The following is a 22,511-nucleotide window of genomic DNA, read 5'->3' on the forward strand; positions in this document are numbered from 1 at the left end:
GAATTCTATCAGACATTTAAAGAAGAATTAATACCTGTTCTCCTGAAACTGTTCCAAAAAATAGAAATGGAAGGAAAACTCCCAAACTCATTTTATGAGGCCAACATTACCCTGATCCCAAAATCAGACAAAGACCCCATCAAAAAGGAGAATTACAGACCAATATCCTTGATGAACATGGATGCAAAAATTCTCACCAAAATACTAGCCAATAGGATCCAACAGTACATTAAAAGGATTATTCACCATGACCAAGTGGGATTTATCCCTGGGCTGCAAGGCTGGTTCAACATCCGCAAATCAATCAATGTGATACAATACATTAACAAAAGAAAGAACAAGAATTATATGAGCCTCTCAATAGATGCAGAAAAAGCATCTGACAAAGTACAGCAACCTTTCTTGATCAAAACTCTTCAGAGTATAGGGATAGAGGGTACATAGCTCAACATCATAAAAGCCATCTATGAAAAACCTACAGCGAATATCATTCTCAATGGGGAAAAGCTGAGAGCTTTTCCCCTAAGGTCAGGAATGCGGCAGGGATGTCCATTATCACCACTGCTATTCAACATAGTATTAGAAGTCCTAGCCACAGCAATCAGACAACAAAAAGAAATCAAAGGCATCCAAATCGGCAAAGAGGAAGTCAAACTCTCACTCTTTGCAGATGATATGATACTGTATGTGGAAAACCCAAAAGACTCCACCCCAAAACTGCTAGAACTCATACAGGAATTCAGTAAAGTGGCAGGCTATAAAATCAATGCACAGAAATCAGTGGCATTCCTATACACCAACAAGACAGAAGAGAGACAAATCAAGGAGTCGACCCCATTTACAATTGCACCCAAAACCATAAGATACCTAGGAATAACTTTAACCAAAGAGGCAAAGGACCTGTACTCAGAAAACTATAAAATACTCATGAAAGAAATTGAAGAAGACACAAAGAAATGGAAAAACGTTCCATGCTCATGGATTGGGAGAACAAACATTGTGAAGATGTCAATGCTACCTAGAGCAATCTGCACATTCAGTGCAATCCCCATCAAAATACCATCCCCTTTTTCCAAAGAAATGGAACAAATAATCCTAAAATTTGTATGGAACCAGAAGAGACCCCGAATAGCCAGAGGAATACTGAAAAAGAAAAGCAAAGCTGGCGGCATCACAATTCCGGACTTCCAGCTCTATTACAAAGCTGTCATCATCAAGACAGTATGGTACTGGCACAAAAACAGACACATAGATCAATGGAACAGAATCGAGAGCCCAGAAATGGACCCTCAACTCTATGGTCAACTCATCTTTGACAAAGCAGGAAAGAATGTCCAATGGCAAAAAGGACAGTCTCTTCAACAAATGGGGTTGGGAAAATTGGACAGCCACATGCAGAAGAATGAAACTGGACCATTTCCTTACACCACACACAAAAATAGACTCCAAACGGTTGAAAAACCTAAACGTGAGACAGGGGTCCCTCAAAATCCTAAAGGAGAACACAGGCAGCAACCTCTTCGACCTCAGCCGCAGCAACTTCTTCCTAGAAACATCACCAAAGGCATGGGAAGCCAGGGCAAAAATGAACTATTGGGACTTCATCAAGATTAAAAGCTTTTGCACAGCAAATGAAACAGTCCACAAAACCAAAAGACAACCGACAGAATGGGAGAAAATATTTGCAAATGACATATCAGATAAAGGGCTCGTATCCAAAATCTATAAAGAACTTATCAAACTCAACACCCAAAGAACAAATAATCCAATCAAGAAATGGGCAGAAGACATGAACAGACATTTTTCCAAAGAAGACATCCAAATGGCCAACAGGCACATGAAAAAGTGCTCCACATCGCTCGGCATCAGGGAAATCCAAATCAAAACCTCAATGATGTACCACCTCACACCCGTCAGAATGGCTAAAATTAACAAGTCAGGGAACGACAGATGTTGGCGGGGATGTGGAGAAAGGGGAACCCTCCTACACTGTTGGTGGGAATGCAAGCTGGTGCAACCCCTCTGGAAAACAGTATGGAGGTTCCTCAAACAGTTGAAAATAGAGCTACCCTACGATCCAGCAATTGCACTACTGGGTATTTACCACAAAGATACAAATGTAGGGATCCGAAGGGGTATGGGCACCCCAATGTTTATAGCAGCAATGTCCACAATAGCCAAACTATGGAAAGAGCCAAGATGTCCATCGACACATGAATGGATAAAGAAGAGGTGGTATATATACATAATGGAATATTATGCAGCCATCAAAAGGAATGAGATCTTGCCATTTGCAACGACGTGGATGGAACTGGAGGGTGTTATGCTGAGTGAAATAAGTCAATCAGAGAAAGACATGTGTCCTATGACCTCACTGATATGAGGAATTCTCAATCTCAGGAAACAAACTGAGGGTTGCTGGAGTGGTGGGGGGTAGGAGGGATGGGGTGGCTGGGTGATAGACATTGGGGAGGGTATGTGCTATGGTGAGCGCTGTGAATTGTGCAAGACTGTTGAAGCACAGATCTGTACTTCTGAAACAAATAATGCAACATATGTTAAGAAAAAAGAAAAAGAAGAAGAGAGCAGGAGGGGAAGAATGAAGGGGAGTAAGTCGGAGGGGGAGACGAACCATGAGATAGGATGGACTCAGAAAAGCAAACTGAGGGTTCTAGAGGGGAAGGGGGTGGGAGGATAGGTTAGCCTGGTGATGGGTATTAAAGAGGGCACGTTCTGCGTGGAGCACTGGGTGTTATGCACAAACAATGAATCATGGAACACTACATCAAGAACTAATGATGTAATGTATGGTAATTAACATAACAATAAAAAATAAAAAAATTTTAAGTAGGAGTAGAGGAAATATTTAAGATAATTATATCAAAGTGGGGGACCGTAAAGGGATGTAAAAGAAGGTAAGGTTTTTATATTTCTCTCAAATGGAGAAAATTATTGACACCAGTAGACTATGATATGTATATATAATCTAATACATAGAGCAACACTTAAAAAACCTATATAAAGAAATATACTCAAAAATATTATAAATAAATTGAATAGAATTCTTAAAAATGTTCACATAAACACTGGAACACTGGAAAAAGAGAGAAATGAAAAACAGCAGAATAATAGCTGAAAAATAAGTCCTAATATATCAATAATTATAATAAATGGAAACTGTATAAATATACCAATTAAAAGACAAAAATTGGCAGATGAAAAAACATGACATGACTATATGCTGTCAACAAGAAACTCACTTTGATTATAATGATACAGGCAGCCTGAAAGTGAAAGGATGGAAAAAGCTGTATCATGCAAACATTTAGTCAAAGAAAAGCATTATTATTATCAGATAAAACAGACTTCACAGCAAGGAAAACCGCTTGAGACCAAAAGAGTTATTACATAATGATAAAAGAATAAATCCACCAGTAATCCATAGGAATCCACACCTGAAACTAATATAACATTGTGTAAAAAAAAAAAAAAAGACATATGAATCCTAAATGTGTATGCTCCAAATAATAGAGCTATAAAGTATATGTCAAGCAAAAACTGACAGAACTAAAAGGAGAAACAGACAAACACACAATTATGGTTGGAGACCTCAACACCCCTCTCTCTACAACTGAGAGAACCACTAGACAAAAAAATCAGCAGACAGAAGAACAAAAACATAGTAAACCAACGCGATCTAGTTGACATTTACAGAATACTCCACCCAACAAGAGCAGAACACATTCTTTTCAAGGACCCATGAGACATATTATCAAGTTAGACTATATCCAGGGCCATAAAACAAACCCCAACAAATCTAAAAGAACTGAAATCACATAGAATGTGTTCTCCAACCACAATGTAATCAAACTAGAAATCAGTAACATGAAGACAACAAGAAAATCCCCAAATACTTGGATACTAATCAACATACTTCTAAATAATCTATGATTTATTTTTTTTAAAGATTTTATTTATTTGAGAGAGCAGGAGAGCAGAGCAAGAGAGAGAGCAGGAGTTGGGGAGGGCGGAGGGAGAGGGAGAAGCAGGCTTTGCGCTGAGCAGGATTCCCCAGGACACGGGGATCTTGACCTGAGCCAAAGGCAGATGCTTAACTGACTGAGCCACCAAGGCGCCCCTAAATAATCTCTGATTTAAAGAAGTCTTATGGGAAATCAAACAAACATCGGGCTGAATGGAAAAGAAAATACAACCTATCAAAATTTGTGGGATACAACTAAAGCATTGCTGAGCGGAAAATTTAGGGCACTAAATGCATGTTAGGGAAAAAGAAAGTCTCAATCAATTATCTACGTTCCTACCTCAAAAACCTAGAAAAAGAAGAGTACAATAAACTTAAAGCAAGCAGAAGGAAGGAAATAACAAGAGGCAGAAATCAATGAAACTGAAAATAGAAGAACAAAAGAGAAAATCCAAGAAACAAAAGCTGGCTCCTTGAAAAGATCAGTACAATGGATAAACTTCAAGCAAAAGTGTGATGAGTTCAAGGAATTTGGGGCCGACCCGAAAAAAGACATGCCTGTGAGATGGCACAATCCACTTTCTTTGGGTGGCACTCTGACAGGGTGCATTGGAGGGGACATCCCTCACAGCAGGAGCTTCTGAACAAGGGGCCCAGGAGGGCCACCTCTGGAGGACAAGGGCTCTGCAGAGGGGATTTATGTGTCCACATGATGTCACTCAGCAGTCTGGTGGGCAGGTGGCAGCCTGAGGTCTTTTATAGCCCCTGAGTTTGTTTACCAAAGGTTAGCAGATGGTGAGTGTAATTTCACAGGGTATGCAAAGCAGGAAGTCTCTAAATGGCTAAAAATATGCTTATTTGGGCTGTATTTTAAGCAACTGAGTGGGTAATAATTTTAGTTTAGTGCTGGGAGACTTTGAACTAATGTCCCCAGCTTGCTGGGAAAAAGAAAACAATATAGGGGCCAATATACAGGGCCACCTTTAATCCATTTATATAACTAAGACTGACAAAGAAAAGGAGAGAAAACACAAATAGTCAGTTTCAGGAAGTAAACAGGGCATATCACTATAGACCCTACAGACATCAAAAAGATAACAAAGGAATAACATGAACAACTGTTCCACACACATTAATTAACAACTAAGATGAGACAGACTAATTCTTTGAAAACACAAAGTACCACAACTCACCCAACACAAAATGCCCTATAGTGATTAATGAAATTGAATCTGTAATTTTAAAACTCACAAAACAGAAATATTCGGGCTGAGATGATTTCACTATTGAATTATATCAAATATTGTAAAAAGAACACAATTCTATATAACCTCTTTGAGAAAATAGAAGAGGGAACGCTTCCTAAGTCATTTTAGGAAGCTGATATTTATTACTACCTAACTTATTATATGTTTTTGTTTATTTAAAAATTTTAATGTTATATATTTAGCATATTAAAGATATGTTGTTTCATATACTACACATATTAATATAAGTACGTATTAAATACATATTGTTAAGTATGTAATTGCATATTACATAGCATAAAGGTATTTAAAGTTTTATTTGCATATACTTATATTTATTATTACACTGACCCCAAAAACCAGAAGACAGTACTGAAACAAAACAAACTACAGAATATCTCTCCTGAGTACTAAATAAAATACTAGCAAATAGAATTCACTAATATTTATATTTATAAATACAATTATACACTATGACCAAGTGGGCTTTATTTCAGGGATGAAAGGCAAGTTCAATATTTCAAAATCAATGATTTTCATTTTAGCCTATTAATAGGCTAAAAAAGAAAAGTCAGATGATTATATCAATTGGTGCAGAAAAAGCATTTCACAAGAGTCAACACCTGCTTGTGATAAAACTCTCAAAAACAAACAAAAAAAACCAAGAACAGAGAGGAACTTCCTCAACTTGATAAAGAGCATTTAAAAAATTCTACACCTAACCTTATACTTAACGATGAAAGACTACTGTCCCCCTAAGATCAGGAACACAGTAAGGATGTTGGCTCTCACCACTATTTTTCAATACCACCCAGGAAATCCCAGCCAGTGCAATAAGACATGAAAGGGAAACAAAGGGACATAGATTGAAAAGGAAGAAATAAAACTGTTCATGTTGATGGGTGATATGACCGTATACAACGAAAATTCAAGGAATCTCAAAAAACAAAACCAAACCAAAAAATCTACAACCCATAAGTGAATTCATCAAGGTCAAGATTACAGAATATAAAAATCAACTGTATTTCTAACACTAACAACAAACATGGGGGCATCAAAATTAAAAACAATGCCACTCACAATCACTCAAAAAATATACTTAGGGGGCACCTGGGTGGTTCAGTCGGTGAAGCCTCTGCCTTCAGCTTGGGTCACGGTCCTGGGATCAAGTCCCTGTGTGGGGCTCCCTGCTCAGCCGGGGGCCTGCTTCTCCTTCTCCCTTTGACCCTTCCCCCTGCTTGTGCTCTCACTCACTCTCTCCTTCTCTCTCAAATAAATAAAATCTTCAAAAAAAAATTTACTTAGGTGTCACTCTAACAAAACACATAAAGGACGTCTATGCTAATAAGTACACAATGCTGATGGGGGAAAAAGGAAATCTAAATAAAGGGAGAGATACACTGTGTTCCTGGATTAGAAGACTGGACACAGTAAAGATGTCAATTCTCCCCAAACTGACACATGTTTTTAAAGTTTCTATAACAATTCTGGCAAGGCTTTTTGGTATATATTTACAAGCTTAACGTTTATATGGAGAGACAAAAGAACTAGAATAGCTGAGGAATCGCTTTACCTGATTTGAAGACATATGATGTAGCTATAGTAATCCCGTCTGTCTGATATCGACACTTGGAGATACACAGATCAATGGAACAGAACAGAGAACCCCGAGGTAGACCCATACTAAGTATTCAACAGATTTTAAAACTGCAAAAACAGGGGCACTTGAGTGGCTCAGTTGGTTAAGCGTCTGCCTTCGGCTCAGGTCATGATCCCAGGGTCCTGGGATGGAGCCCTGCATCCGTCTCCCTGCTCAGCAGGGAGTCTGCTTCTCCCTCTACCCTTCCCCTCTGTTTGTGATCTCTCTCTCACTCTCTCAAATAAATAAAATCTTTAAAAAAAAACTGCAAAAACAATTCAACGACAGAAAGCTAGCCTTCTCAACAAATGGTGCTGAAGCAACTGGACATCCGTAAAGGGAAAAAATGACACTATGACTTAAGTCTCATACCTTATGCAAAATTAACTCAATATAGATCACAGACTTAAAGGTAAAACATTATACTATAAAATTTTGGGGAAAATTAGGGGAAAATCTTTAGGATCTATGGAAAAGCAAAGAGTTCTTAGATTTGACTCCAAAAAACAAGCCAGAGAAAGAAAAACTGATAAATTCAACTTTATCAAAATTGAAAACTTTTCCTTTGTAGAAAATTTTGGCGGCACCTAGGTGGCACAGTTGGTTGGGCATCTGACTCTTGGTTTTGGCTCAAGTCCTGATCTTGGGGTCATGAGATCAAGCTCATCAGGCTCCGCGCTTGGCACAGCCTGAAATTCTCACTCCCTCTCCCTCTGTACCTCCTGCTTGTGCACTTGCGCATGCTCTCTCAAATAAATAAATAAATCTTAAAAAAAAAAGAAAATTTTGTTAGAAGAATGAAAAGATAAGCTACAGAATGGAAGGAAAGACTGAAAAATATATATCCAACAAAGGACTAGCATCTAGATTATACACATTAAAAAAAAAAAAACTCTCAAAACTCCACAATATAAACTCAAACAATCCAACTGGAAAACGGTCGTGACATGGAGAGACATTTGCCGAAAAAAGATAGGCAAATGGCAAGTAAGCATGTGAAAATATGTTTAACATCATTAACCAATAATCAGGGAAATGCAAATTAAAACCATAATGAGGTATTACTATACAACTACCAGAATGGCTCAAATAAAAAACAGTGACAACACCAAATGATGGCAAGGATGCTCAGAAATCATATCACCCACACACTGCTGGTAGAAATGTACTTTTGGAAATTAGTTCAGTTTCTTAAAGAACTAAACATGCAACTACCATATGACTCAGCAATTGCGCTCCTAGGCATTCATCCCAGAAAAATTAAGATTTATGTTCACACAAAACCCTGTACACCAACATTTTTAGTAGTTTTATTCATAATAGCCCCAAACTGGAAACAACCCAGATGCTCTCCAACAGGTGAACAAACTCTAGTACACTCATACCAAGGAATCCTATTGAGCAGGAAAAAAGAAATGAACCTGCTGGTATATGCAGTAACGTGGAGGAATCTCCAGAGAAATAGTCAATCCCAAAAGATTATGTGATGCATGATTCCATTTAAGAACACTGTTGAAATGACAAGATTATAGAAATAAAGAACAGATTAGTAGTTGCCAGGGCCTACAGAGGGGGTGGGGGCAGGAAGAAAGAATGTGTGCCTATAAAAGGGCAATAGGAGAGATCTTTGCGGTGATAGAAATATTTTATTTCTGCAGCTGTGGCAAATCAATATCCCGGTAGTGGTGTCTCATGAGAGTTTTGCATGATGTTACCATTGGGGAAAACAGGGAAAGGGTACATGAGAGCTCTGTATTTTTTCCTAAAACTGTATGTGAATCTATAACTATCTCAAAATAAAGAGCTCTATGAAAAATAAAAGAATAGGTGATAATATCAAACAATGAGTGTAAATTTACTATGCACAATCCTAAACTGGAAGAATGACCAAAGAATGTGCTTCAAGAAGGAAATGGGGCAGAAGGAAGAAGGGCAGGTAAGAAGACAAACTGTCCAGTGTGCTATTTTTTGTGTAGAGAGATCTGTGGTTGGCTAAAAGAGATAGAACCAAGCACCACAATGCGTAATGAATTATTCCTTGTAGGTGAGAAGAATCCAACTGTATGAGGAGTTGCAGTTGATACCCCTCCTGATTATGAGGGGATTTAGAATTCACACACCTCCTTGTGGCTGAGCGCCAGGAGATGGGGGTCCCATGCCCTCATCTTCAACCCAGGGGTCAGGAGTACAGCCTGATGTTCTCTCTTCAGAGAGGGAGTATTTGAGGTTTGCTGGCGTCTCTGTGGGTATGGTAGCATTTACATTGATTTTACTAATTTATTTTGTTTTTATAGTCTGCAGGGTTTTACTTTCTTTTTCTCTTTCCTTGCTTGAAGTTGAATGACATATACATGAAATACAGAGTATATGTTTTATATGTCAAGTGTAGAGTGCTTCACAGCTACAAAAGGGTTTAAGAGGAGCAGGTAAATAGCCATATTACTGAGTAATTAAGGAAGGAGAACTGCCCAGTTAGGTTGTGTAAAAAGATAACCTAAATGTGAACTAGTTAAATAATTATGTCTACTTAAATCAGATTTGATGTGGATTTATGACAATGGGTGTTAATTTTAAGGCTCGAAATCACAAAGAGGTTTTTTTGCATCCAATCTATGATAATTATATTCACCTGATGAGGGTTTCCTCAGCATGAATTAAGCTTGAAGGTGGGGGAAAGACCATATCCCCAAACAGAAAATGCGAAATGAATATATGCTGCTAATGTGCTTTTAATTTTTCACGAGAAAATTAAATGAGATAATAGGAAAGATATCAACTAAATAGAAATGAATTTCTATTTAAAAGTCAACCATTTGGGCAAAGATGGATACACTGACCACGGGGTGGAGATCCAGAAATAAGCCTACATATTTATGACTGAGCAGGTACCACAAATGCCTGGGAGAAGAAAACAGACAATCTGAGAAGTGATACCTGGACATCTGGGTATCCATGTGGGGAATAAATGTGAAATTGGACCCCTACCTGAAAACACCCACAAATACTGTTTTCAGGTAAATTAATGCAAATGTAAAAAAAGGCAAAATTTTGAAGGACAGTGAAGTTCATTCATCATCTAAAGGGAAGGGAAGGATTTCTTAAACAAGGTATAATAAATGAAAGCCAAAGGGGAAAAAAAGTCAACCATTCAGGAACACAGACGAAACACAGATCAGGAACAAATGGTCTCCGAGCCAACTGAAACAGCTAACACAGAGCCAAAGGAGTAAGTCTTCGGGAGAAGCCTCCTTCATCTGGAACTTACTAACTTGTCTTCATACTCATTTCAAGGAACCTCTAACTTCCCAGATCACGGGCAATTAGAAGCATATACCATGTAGGACTATGAGCTTCAGGCACAATGATGATCAAATGCTGACAGCACAGGCAACCACTGACCAGGAAACCAGCCAGAAAGTGACTCTTAACAGCACTGCACACTCGTTCAGCAACTGACTACCAATGATGACCTTGAATCTTCCAGAAAATTAAGTCATAGTGAGTAGACAAGATGGCCTTTGCCTTCCTAGTTCCTCCCATGAACAATGGTTTGGCTTTTAAGATTTCCAGAGGTCAGAAAGGAGGCAAAGGTGGGTGGCCCTAACCACAGGATTCGGTCCATGTTTCATTTCCTGGCAGAAGAAATGTGTCATATGCTGGGACGGTGGGGTCATCTAAGAGCATCCTTCAGTCTCTGGCTTAGGGAACCAGATGGTATGTGACACCAGCAAGGGAGATAATACTGAAGGTTCTGAGCAGGAATCCATTTTATGGCAAAATAATAATGAGTGCAGATTCAGAGAGATTAAACTTAAAATACCTGTGAGCCAACATGGTGGAGATTTGGGGAAGCAGTCCTCCTAAGGGAGAGGCTGAATAAGACAGAGGCTGCAAAGTGTCCACTGGGTCCGAGCCCCAGCACCCCACGTGAATTCAGCCTCGCCTAAGGTGGCAGCAAAATCAGTTGGCTTAGATTTAAGAAGCAGGATGCCGGAGATAAAAAGTAATGACAACCCTTACAAGAAGCTGGGCTGTGATGGGAAGAAGAGATGGGGTGTTCAGGGGGCTTGCAGAGTGTAAGGCAGTTACCAGGAGCAAAAGAAAGGATGGTTGGCGGCGCAAGTCTGAAAACTCGAGGGCTGAGGGCCAAAGTGGAAGGCAGGGATTAGTCTCAGACACGAAGAGAGACCTCCTTGCCTCTGAGACTACAAGACAAGGGTCAAGGATGAGCGTGGAGGTAAGTAACTTCACAGGCTGGAGCAGGGAAGGGGAGGAGATGTGGTTTCCTCAGCAGGGCATGTTCTCCTTCCCTGTCATCTACCGGACATGAGAAAATGGGCTTGAACAGATTAGTGAATGTTTAAAACAGCAGGTGGAGACAAAGGGCAAGATGGCCAGGATAAAGAGAGAGGATCGCTTACGTACTACTGAGTGTCCCTTGCAAGCAGACCCTAAATCCATAGTGAACTTAATCTAAAGAGAGCTCTGTCTACACAGCAGCAGGAGAGGCAGGCTGGGAAGCCAGGGCTGGGAATTTGCAAAGCATGCACAGCTAAGGACGAAGAGGTGGAAGGAAGGGTCGACGTGTCCTCTCTGGAGAGGGAACAGCTCGTCTCCTGACAGAAGGGGCGGGGGTGCCCACGAGGCTGGAGCTCCAGTGAAGACTGGGTGGGAGTGAGCAGAACGGGACATGTGAGCAGCCAGGGAAGGGAGCCCCTCGAGTGGGGGCAGAAGAGAAGGTGCCTAGAGATGAAATTAGGAACCGGACGCCAAGCTGCTGACCGAGCCCTCTGCAGGGGTACGGTAGACATCCCGGAGCAGTGAGGAGCTGGAGTGGAGAGAGAGACCCTGCGCCAGGTGACCTTGTAGAATACGGAATAACCCCAAGGTCATCGAGTTACAGCAATGAGAAGGAGCTAGTAGAGCGCGGAACAGAGATGGCATGCACTTCAAAGAAAAAATGTTCTGGTACACTGGTCAGAGAGGAGTTAAGCTGCAAAAACTCGGTGAAGTGTTGGCTTAGGGGAGGGAGGAGGTTTGGGCAAGAGCAGAACACGTGACCTGCGGAGGGCAGGTAAATACGGTGGGAAAGACGACAGAGCCTAACTCTGGCACTCTGCTGGTCTGCCTGAGCCTGAATTAAATGCCAGCAGAGAGGAACTGTGACATCCGTGGATTTCACATTTGCAGGAGACTCCCGATGATTGCTCAAGGTCTGTGACAGAATCCGCGATTTTGCTGAAGAGCTCATCGGGATCAAACCTCCTGTGGGCCAGGTGTGTGGACGCAAGTTAGTTAGCAGGTGAGTGAGCCTGGTCAGCCACCCAGCATCGAAACTGCAAATTCCTAGTTGTTTTCTACATGATATAATGACATATAAAAAAAGAAATAATTCTCCCAAAGTGGAAAACTGTCCAGAAAAGGAAGTCAGTGGCCAGCGCAGTACACAGAAACAAAGAAACCTAATAAAAACAATGATCCTTAAGCAGGAAACAAGTTTTGGATACTTTAAAAGAGTAGAATGTTCCATTTGATTCTGATACGTGAGGATAAAATCATATTAAGAAGGATAAGTGGTTTGTGAAATGATTCGGAGAACACTCTCCAGCTAGTGTAATTAAAAGAGAGAAGTTGAATAGTTAATTTTTTATTTGAAGACACATACACAAAATATTGTCTTTCTGAATTGTGACTTTGAAGCAAACCTTAAATACTGTAAGAGTATTTGCAATTCCATAGACTGTGAGATTACATAGATTCATATACAGAGATCACATAGATCTGTGAAAGCATCCCTTATAAATGTTACAGGTCTCCCGCATTAGTTTGGGAGGTACAAGCTTTGGTGCCCACTACTCCCCACCCCCAATTCAGTTTCATGCTGAATTCAGAGAAAGATTTTGACTCATATTAAATGTCCAATGCCTGTCTACAACATGCACTAGAGCAATGACCTCCAGTGGGAATGTTTATTCTGGGTCATCACTGACCCGAGATTTTATGGAAATTTTTGTACAAGACAGAGAAGCAGAGTAAAAACCTGACTACCCTTGAGAATGTGATGCAAGGCAAATCTGAGCCCAAATTCTGGCTCTGTTATCTCCCAGCCCCAGGACTTCAGGCAGAGCACTGAATCTCTCAGTTTCCTCGCCCACAAGTGGGCGCCTGTGTCTACCTTACATTGTCATGAGGATCCGAGACACTGGGCACAAAGTACTCTGTGCACACTATTCTAACTTCACCCTTTATCTAGAGGTAAGAGAATGCAGCCTCGGTACACCAAGAGTTTTTCAATGAGGAAAATTTCCTGGTATAACCATGGAAACAGAACAAAAGGTTAATACCAGAAGAATCTTCAACTAGTACACATTCAGAAAGCTTGTTTAGTCATGCAATAGCCAGAAATAACACTGTTCTTGGGAAAATGTAATAGGGAAAATAACTTTATTATTATATAATACATACCAGAGAAAATACTCTAACTCACAATGCTCTTATAGTTGTAAACATTTAAAGGAAATTGTCTGCATAATAACAAGACACTTTAATATCAATTTTACCAATAAAGTTTTACCAATGTCTCGACTTACAAATGTCTCTACAGAATTGAATATAAAAAGATAATCCAAAATATGGACTTCATTCTTATAAAGGTATAGTATCCTATGTTACGTACATATTCATGACAAAATTACTCAAGGTGCTAATACATGAAAAGTGGAAAAAGAGCAATGGGCACCAAATAGCGAACTTCTGTTTGCCCCCAAAGTATTATCATGGTCCCAGTGACTCTGAAGAGGAATGTTAGTCTTCAGAACACCAAGTATTTTTAGCACATTCATAAAGACAGTAAGAACTAAGAACAAAGGCAAGTATATCATGTTTATAAAATGACAAGAGAAATTTCAATTTTTCTAAGAAGACAAGGGACTCTAATGGGTGTGTGTATAGCCAAGGTGGATGGAGGCCCATGCTTTCTCTACTACGGCGCTGCTTTGTCTGACTACTCCCTCACTGGAGGAGGAGGGGTGTGAAGGAACGTTTAAGTCCCTCATTTTCAGGAAGATCATTACCTGGAACAAACAGCTGAAACTGAATTGTCTCTTACATTTTTTTGGAGACTGTGGTAGACGCTGTTGTAGTAGATGCCCAACAACTAATCCCCCAAGGAGCCAAAGTAACAGGTGAACGTAACCCCAAAACTGGAGGCAGGCTTTGGTTATTTTACGCCAATTATGGTCATTCGGAGCCAGAGACTGGATTAGAAATACATACCGGCTTAAGCTAAACAGTACGAAGTGTTACCCTGGACACATAATTCATCCAGGGGCAGGCACTTGACCCAACGTGGCCCAACCAGATGGAGAGGAAGGACTTCTACTCCATAAATGCAGGAAAGAACTCCTTTTGTCCATGGATGTAACAAGAAAGCACACTCAGATTATAGAGAAGTCATTTTAGGACTGACGGGGATGAGGCTAACAGTGCTAGCTAGGGAAGAGACGTGGGAAGCATTTAGGTCCTTGCTGACACAGCTGAGCTTCTGAATCAGCAAACCCTGAAAGCTCCTCATCCATAGTTACTTGAAAAAAACCTTTTTTCATATTATCTATGGCATTTTGAGTTGGGTTTTCTACCACTTGCAGTTGGAAGCATTCTACCTGATAAAATGACCAAAAGAGCTCATCACCTCTTATCTATTAAACAGAAATTTTGTTAAGCATAATTTTAAAAATTCTTTTATTTTTTGGTTATTTAGGATCAATTTACAATCAGAAGTAAGCAGGGATTTAGAGTGAGGGGAGTGCATCCAACCACTATTTACCTGGTAACCACCAAATGCCAGGCATTTGAATGGTTAGTTACCACAGATTCAGATCAGCTGATACATCTGCCACCACAATAGGGTTCTGTCTGCCCCTAAGAGCCCCCTGGCTACTGAGCAGGGTGTGAGTCTCCCCCCGAAGTGCTTGATGGATACACCAAAGCGTGCCTTCAAAGCTCATTCACCAACTTCCACCTGATCAACATGTTCTCTCCTTAGGTTCATTCAGCTGGGCGGCAGCATTCAAGGTCTGCAGCTCCAGAAAGCCGGGGGAAATAACCTCCACAGCTCCCTGCTCCCGTGCTCTGGGAACTGCTTCCAGATTCCAAGTCTCAGAAGGGAAATCGATTTCTTTCTTTCTTTTTTTTTTTTTTTTAAAGATTTTATTCATTCATTTGCAAGAGAGACAGAGAGAGAACAAGCAGGTGGAGAGGCAGAGGGAGAGGGAGAAGCAGACTCCCTGCTGAGCAAGGAGCCCGATGCGGGACTCGATCCCAGGACTCTGGGATCATGACCCAAGCCGAAGGCAGACGCTTAACCATCTGAGCCACCCAGGCGCCCGGGAAATCGATTTCTTAAAAGACGCCCTGTGTGACCTCTTTAGTTCAAGCAATGGTGGCCTGTGGAAGAAGGTTGGGTTTTTTTTTTTAAGATTTTATTTATTTGAGAGAGAGAGAGAACGAGCCAAGGGAGGGGCAGAGGGAGAGGGAGAAGCAGACTCCCCACTGGGCAGGCAGCCCGACACGGGGCTCGAACCCAGGACCCTGAGCTGAAGGCAGGTGCTCAACCAAATGAGCCACCCAGGCGCCCTTGTGGAAGAGGTTTTAATTAGAGTTGCATTTATATTACACACAATGTAAACACTGTTTGACTTCTACCATAAAGAAAAGAAAACTATGTCTTACAGTTGGGTTTTCTATTAACCTGGCCTTCTGTTTCATATTCTGTACCTGAGAAGAAAAACACTACCTCTCAAATGGAATCAAATTAAAGGTGCTTTCAGCAGCAGTCCCTGAAGGCTGTGTCTAGGAGCCATTCACAGCACCAGGGACAGAAAGTCACCTCAGCAGTCCCTCGCTTTTAAAGAACTTATGGTCTCATCTTGAAAGAAAAATTTTCTTTGTCACCATTGAGATTTGACCAAATTATAAAACAGATATGCAAAGTCTCCAGGGCGCGCCTGGCTGGCTCAGACAGTAAAGCATGGGACTCTTGATCTTAGGGTTGTGGATTTGAGGCCCACATTGGGTGTGGAGATTTAGTTAAAAATAAACCTTAAAAAAATATATATATGCAAAGTCCCCACAGGCAGTGCAAAGATGCAGTATTTATTTTATGAGGACTCCTGTAATAACAGGCATAAGCAAATGAACAAAAGAAACAGTATAATAATAATATAACATATAATAATATTTTAAATTATAACACAGGAGAAAGAGATGCTTCGCTTTAAAGTTTCCAATTTTTTTCTACATGAGTAAAAATTCATATCTGAAAAATTACAAACCTCCCTCTAAAATACATCCTCTCATTCATAATTTATTAGCATTTTATGAATAGTGCATCCGACCCCATATCTAGATATTGTTAGCTGCTTTTAAGACTTAAAGGCCAAAGACATAGCACATAAGAGAAATAGAAAGAATCCAAAGACTGACATAACTAAGTATTGTCATACAAGGGTTTACCATTCTGAGTAGGTAGGAATGCCCTTGGCTATGGCCGAGCCACGAAGCATTCTTTCTCCAGGTATCACAGCCATCATCAGGGATATATTGCTATTGTCAAATCTCTCAACATAAACTTATTTTGGTTTGGAAAGCTTGCAGAGGGATTACAAAGGAAGAAAATATGTAGTTATACAGTGCTCATTTATGTGTTACAGTGTTATAGTATGCCATTCTTTTTTTTTTTTTTAAAGATTTTATTTATTCATTCATGAGAGACAGAGGGAGAGAGAGAGAGAGAGAAGCAGAGGGAGAAGCAGGCTCCCAAGGAGCAGGGAGCCTGATGCGGGACTCGATCCCAGGACCCTGGGATCACGACCTGAGCCGAAGGCAGACGCTTAACCATCTGAGCCACCCAGGCGCCCCTATAGTATGCCATTCTTTACGTTTGCCTTACTTTATCCTTCCTTTAAGTAACAGTATCCTGCATGTCATTTTAGCTATTATATTCACAGCTACGGAGAAGCAAAAAAATTATTCTTCATACATACAGAACTTAGTCCATTATCAAGATCATACTGACAGAGAAAGCAGGGACAGAGACATGCATCACAGAACACAGAGGATTCAAAGGTTTTCCCTCAAACTATTTCCACTGGCATGTGTCCTAATGGAGTTCTCAGAAATGGGAAAAAAAATCCATTCCAACAGTCTAATCAATCTCTAGAGGATGGTTTATAAGAAGAAATTCAAGAAATATCAGCTCTCTTCTCATTCCAAAGAAATATTCAGAGCAAAGAACATAAACACACTAGCCTGGTTATATATGATAAAAGTGACCAGTATAGTACTGACCCTTGCCAAAGAATCCTGTTATGGATAATTCCATACAAAGGGCCCAAAGTGCAAGATACTTTTCACAAAATGTGGGTGACATGGTCCTTAACCGAAGAGATATTACCATTATTATTGTTAGAAGTAAAGTTCACATTTATGCTTACACGGAATCATTTTTCAAGGAGCACAAAAAGCTCTGGAAATACCATTTACTTAAGTCATTATGATATTCCTACGAAGCTGTGGCATGTTACCAATAGTCTGGGTCCCTAACTAAATTATACCTAAGCCCCTTCCGACGTACCCCTGCCAGAAACCACCGAGCTCATCCCTGCCCGGGGAGTTCGCTTCTGTTGCTGCACGTGAGCTAGAGATGCAGTTCATCAACAGCTGCACGGCTACCAGCCGGAAGAGGCAAAATCCAGCACAACTGCTCAAGTCCCTGTGGTGAAGAACCTTGGGATGCTGGGTCTTCTTCCTTATAATCCACTAAACTGGCCCCAACTGCATCTTCTCTCGCCTCTTCTAGGGTAAACAGTAACTTGAACTATGTTAAGGGGTCAGTTTAAAAGACAGAAACCAACTGGATCCAGGAGATAGGATGGTGAAGAAATAAAAATGGGTTTTAACTTTCTTTTGGGCAAATGGGTACATGGGACAAATAGAAGGTTGGGGAGTAGGTGTGGGTAATTAGTTGGGTTTGGGACGCACTGTGTTAGGATACTGCAGGCAATCCAAATGGAATAAGTAGGTAGAGAGCTGAATATAAGATATTAAGCCTGAGTGAATGATATGACTGGAAATAAAGGTTTAAGGAGCAAGACATTCACAGGCAAGGACTGATATGCTTTATAGTTTGAATGACTGTGAAAAATTAGCACAAACTTTTGCTTCTCTAAAGAACAATATTTTCAAAGGTCTATGCCCTGGACCAACAGCACCTGCCTGACCTGGGAGCTGATCAGGTGTGGAACCTCCATCCACCATACATCTACTGAATCAGAACCTGCGTGTTCACACACCAGAGGACTCAGGGGCCTATTAGTTTGAGACCCACTGGTGTAGTGTTCCCCAAACTCTGGTTCTTAAAATGTTCACCCATTTTCAGCAAATGAGAAAAAGAAAAATACAAACATTAAACATAATAAATGCATTCAATTTAGAGAAATGTCCTTTATCCCGATGTTATATGCTTCCTTTGTGGACCTTGTTTACATGCCCTGTCTTTTATGAAATTAAGGTAATGGCTATCTTGGTGATTTCTCTAATAGTAAGTTATTTTATACTTTCCTGGTACCACATCACTTGAGCGATGTTATTTCCTTTGCCTAAAATATCCTCCTTACTCTACCTCACCTATTAAGCCCCAATTTCTCCATGAGTCATACTCTAACTACCAAAGTCTATGTATTAGTTTCTTAGGGCCGCCATAACAAAATACCACAGACTGGATGGCTTAAAACTAGAGAAATTTATTGTCTAACAGTTCTAGAGGCTGGAAGTCTGAAATCAGGTGTCTGGAGGGCCATGCTTTCCCAGAAGGCTCTAGGAAAGGATCCTTCCTTGCCTCTTCCTAGCTTCTGGTGATGGCCAGCCATCCTTGGTGATCCTTGGCTTGTAGATGTTATCACTCTGATCTCAGCCTGCATCTTTGTATCCCATTCTCTCTGCATATGTCTATGCCCAAATTTCTCTCATCTTACAAGAATACCGGTCATTGGATTAGGACCTACCCTAATCCAACAGGACCTCACCTTAACCTGATTATTTTATGCCTATTTCCAAATAAGGCCACATTCACAGGTACCTGGGGTTAGGACCCGAACATATCTTTTGGGGGATACAATTCAACCCACAACAGTCGATAGTGATATATTTTTAAAAGAAAATCTCTTGATAATTCTCCAAATTATGTGGTAAATACTATAATACTGTGCTTTCAAAATAAAACACAAAATAAAAAAATTAAGACTATTTTGTAATAAAAATCAGCACAAGACTCATCATTTGTGTTCCTGTTTTACAAACTGTGTTCCCTGTAGAAAGCATAAACTCCAAAGTGCAGAGATTTATCTTAGATTTTTCCCTGGTGGTAGACTGCTTTAGTCCTTACTTTTTTTTTATTTTTCCTAGCACTTTTGGCACCACTTATATTTTTTAGCTCCTTTCTGACCATCATTGCTTGGTACTACCCACTCAATTTGTTAACTCTGTCTCACAAGTCTTGATGTCAGGAATTACTTAGGGCCAATTTCTGACCTCCGAAGTCTTAGATGGCTGGAGTTCCTCAGGAGGTTCTAAGCCATACTAATTGGCCAAGGCTTTAAGAATGCTGTGAATCTGACAATATTTGGGAAACACTGTTTCGTTCAGAGATATTCAGATCCAGCGTTTCAATCTGAAACCTATCTACGATTTCAATTTTGTATTACAATATTATATACAGTATTCAATATCATATACAGTATTCAATATTATATACAGTATTCAATATTATACATAGTATGTGATTATACAGTTTCAAGGCAGCAAAATGTTGACTACTACTCAGTCTATGGGAGGTGAAATATTGCCTTAATATGCTAAAAAACAGGTAGATATAGCTCATTAATGGTACTCTGTAAGCACTGGCTCTTTATTTTTCATCCTATCCCTGTCAAGCTACAGAGCCTCCTTTTCTGGAAGAGAAAATGACCATCGAGCACAAAGGAATTTAAAGGTTAGGCACACATTCCTTTGTCAGCTATCTAAGAGGCAAATGTTTTACTTTTGGGGGGAACAGTGCTGTGCAAATATGGTCAATGATAAACAAAGGTGACAGCTTAGGACTTTTGGTTGATTCTTATTTTAGGTTCGCAATTTCAACTGCCATATTTGCTGTTTCTAAAACTAATTTTCTATTCCATTAGTTTCCTCTAATTACCTCTATTAGAGGAAAAGATGAAATTGCAAGTAAAAAAGTAAAAACATTTGGGAGGTATCATGACATAAGAATACTGTTGGCTAAAGCCTTTTGATCATTATTGAATCAGTTAATCTGTGGTGCTCAAAAGTTCAATTAACTATGTCTAAAGTGAAGTAGAGATATGTGCTATTTTGTCAAGGTTATTTCATATAAGACAAATGAAAAAGCTTTATCTCCCAAACTCTTCCAGTCCTTTCTTACTAATTCATAATCCCCACTTGGTTTTCTTATTTAGACTTTCCACCCCTCCCTAATGCTCTTTATCCAGGTTAAAGAAAAAAAAAAGTGTGGGGTAAGGAGCTTGAAAATAAAGTACAGCCAAAAATTGCTAGAAAATGTATTTTCTTTACAAAATCTGACTGTGGTTCTCTATAGGGAGAACCAGATCACATGGATGCACAGGACCATGTGCAGCCCTGACAACACAAAAAAACGCTATCGACTTCCTGGAGGATTTCCTAAGCCTTCTAGGAATAGATGTAAGGCCCCAAGCGGCACCAAGAACAGGGCAAGCGCAAGTCACAGGAGGGGCTGAAGGTGAAGCCAATGCACTGTGACCTCACCCCTCTTAGAAGAAAGGTGGAAACCTTCCAAAGGCCCTCTCTGCCTCCCCCTCACCCTTGTCCCACTGTTTAGGCTCCCATTTCGGAGCTCCATTTCTCTCCGACGCTGTCTGGCCCTGGGCATCCGCTGTTCCTCCATGCTGACTGGTTACTACCTCCTCGGCTCCCCAGTCTGGTCAGGTTTCCTTCTAATATCCTTTCCTAGAGCACACTCCTTTAGAACTCCTGCCCGGAGTTTTAAGCTACTCATTCGTTAGTGTCGTGACGGCATTAACTCTGTATCCCCCACTAGACTGCATGCTCCGAGACCAGAAACACGCCTGTTGTGTTGCCTGCAGTGTGGACAGCGCCTCCTAGTACCCTTCCGGCTCCATCATGCCATTCCACGCCTATTTGTTGACCGAACAGCAAGCAGGCCAGCACAAGTGATCTGAGTTCAGGTACATACTTTTGAACTTGAACCTCTCCCTGGGATTGTAAAACTCCCAAAGTCTTGATCTGAGAATGCACACATCTGAACAAGTGATTAGAGACTGGTAAACATCTCCTCAAGCCTGATGCAAAGGAGACGTGTAAGATATTATTTATTTTTACCACGCAGGGCTAAAACAAAACAAAACAAAAATACAGTAAGTGAATTGGGAAGGCTTTCGATTACTCAAAATTTATTTGTGGAGACCCCTCCAGGGGTGGCTGTTTTAGGGGAAGCAAAGATTAAATAGATAGGGCTCTGCTTCCAGGGTGTTTATGGTTTTAAAAAGGCACATTTAGTCCCCAAAAGGACTAAAAGCCCGAGAGACTGAGAAACAGAGAAATAAATGAGGCGAGAGGTCTCCGAAGGAAGGCATGGATTAGTCTATCGATTACTTCTCATTGCAATCCCAGGGCGAAGAAAGGAATTCCAAACCAGGAAAGGTCAAGCTGGAATATTCGGGGAACACACTGAAATGCAGGCGTCGCCCTAAGTCCTTCACATCCCTCGCTGGGGACAACATCGCAGAGAAAAGTCTTAAACTGGCTTCCCAAACCCTGAGCTATTGAAATTGGACTAAGAAAGGGAAAATCCCAAGGATGCGAGCGCGGAGGAAACTTGAAAAAGCAGGTCACGTAAATACTACACACAGCCCGGCCCCCGCGGCCCCCGCGCCCCCCCGACCCCCCGGCCCCCCGCGGCCCCCGCGCCCCCCCGGCCCCCGCGGCCCCCGCACGCCGCCGGGCGCCTGGCCCCGGCCGGCCTCGTACCATAGGTTTCGGACATGGCCGTCTGCGACATCTTGGGAGCGGCACCGCCTCTCGCCCGGTCACCGGCTGCAGTTCGGGCCGGGCCGGCGGGAGGGGAGGGTCGGGGTCGTCCTCCGCGTCTCGGTGGGAGCGGCGTGGGGCAGGGGACCGGAGGAGGGAGGGGCCGCGGTGCCTACGGCAACCGCCGGCCACCCCGCGGCTGCGGCCCTGCCGGACTGCCGGCTCCGCGCAGGCGCACGGCCTCCACCCCCAGCCGGGCCCGGACGAGGACGGGGAGGAGGAGGAGGAGGAGGAGGAGGAAAGGGGGCGCGAGGCCCGGCCCCCGCCATGGTCGCGCGTGCGCAGGCAGCCCGCGGCGGGTGCTAGGCGCAGGGAGGCCGGGCCGGGGGCTGGGGGCGCCGGGCGCGGGGAGGCGAGGGAGGGACCTGGCGCACGGGGAGGGCGGGGCGCGGACGGAGGGGTGCGGCTGGCTAAGGTCGGGTTGCAGGGGTGGGGAGGGGCCTGCCTTCCGTAGGCTTGGGGTGACGGAGCGTTGGGGACAGCG

General features: G+C 41.7%; 1 protein-coding gene across 1 annotated transcript in view; it reads right to left on the bottom strand.

Moving 5' to 3' along the window:
• Positions 1-22,227, bottom strand: part of RAB4A (RAB4A, member RAS oncogene family) — a 53,114-nt gene extending 30,887 nt beyond the window's left edge. The window contains exon 1 of the mRNA XM_025850753.2: positions 21,968-22,227. Coding sequence (XP_025706538.1) covers positions 21,968-21,998 — 31 coding nt within the window. The 5' untranslated portion in view covers positions 21,999-22,227. The remainder of the gene's footprint in view (positions 1-21,967) is intronic.
• Between the last annotated feature and the right edge of the window lie 284 nt (positions 22,228-22,511).

Source organism: Callorhinus ursinus, unplaced genomic scaffold, assembly GCF_003265705.2.
Source record: "Callorhinus ursinus isolate GAN/ISIS: 27379988/994484 unplaced genomic scaffold, GSC_fseal_2.0 scaffold32, whole genome shotgun sequence".
In the NCBI taxonomy this organism is placed as follows: domain Eukaryota; kingdom Metazoa; phylum Chordata; class Mammalia; order Carnivora; family Otariidae; genus Callorhinus; species Callorhinus ursinus.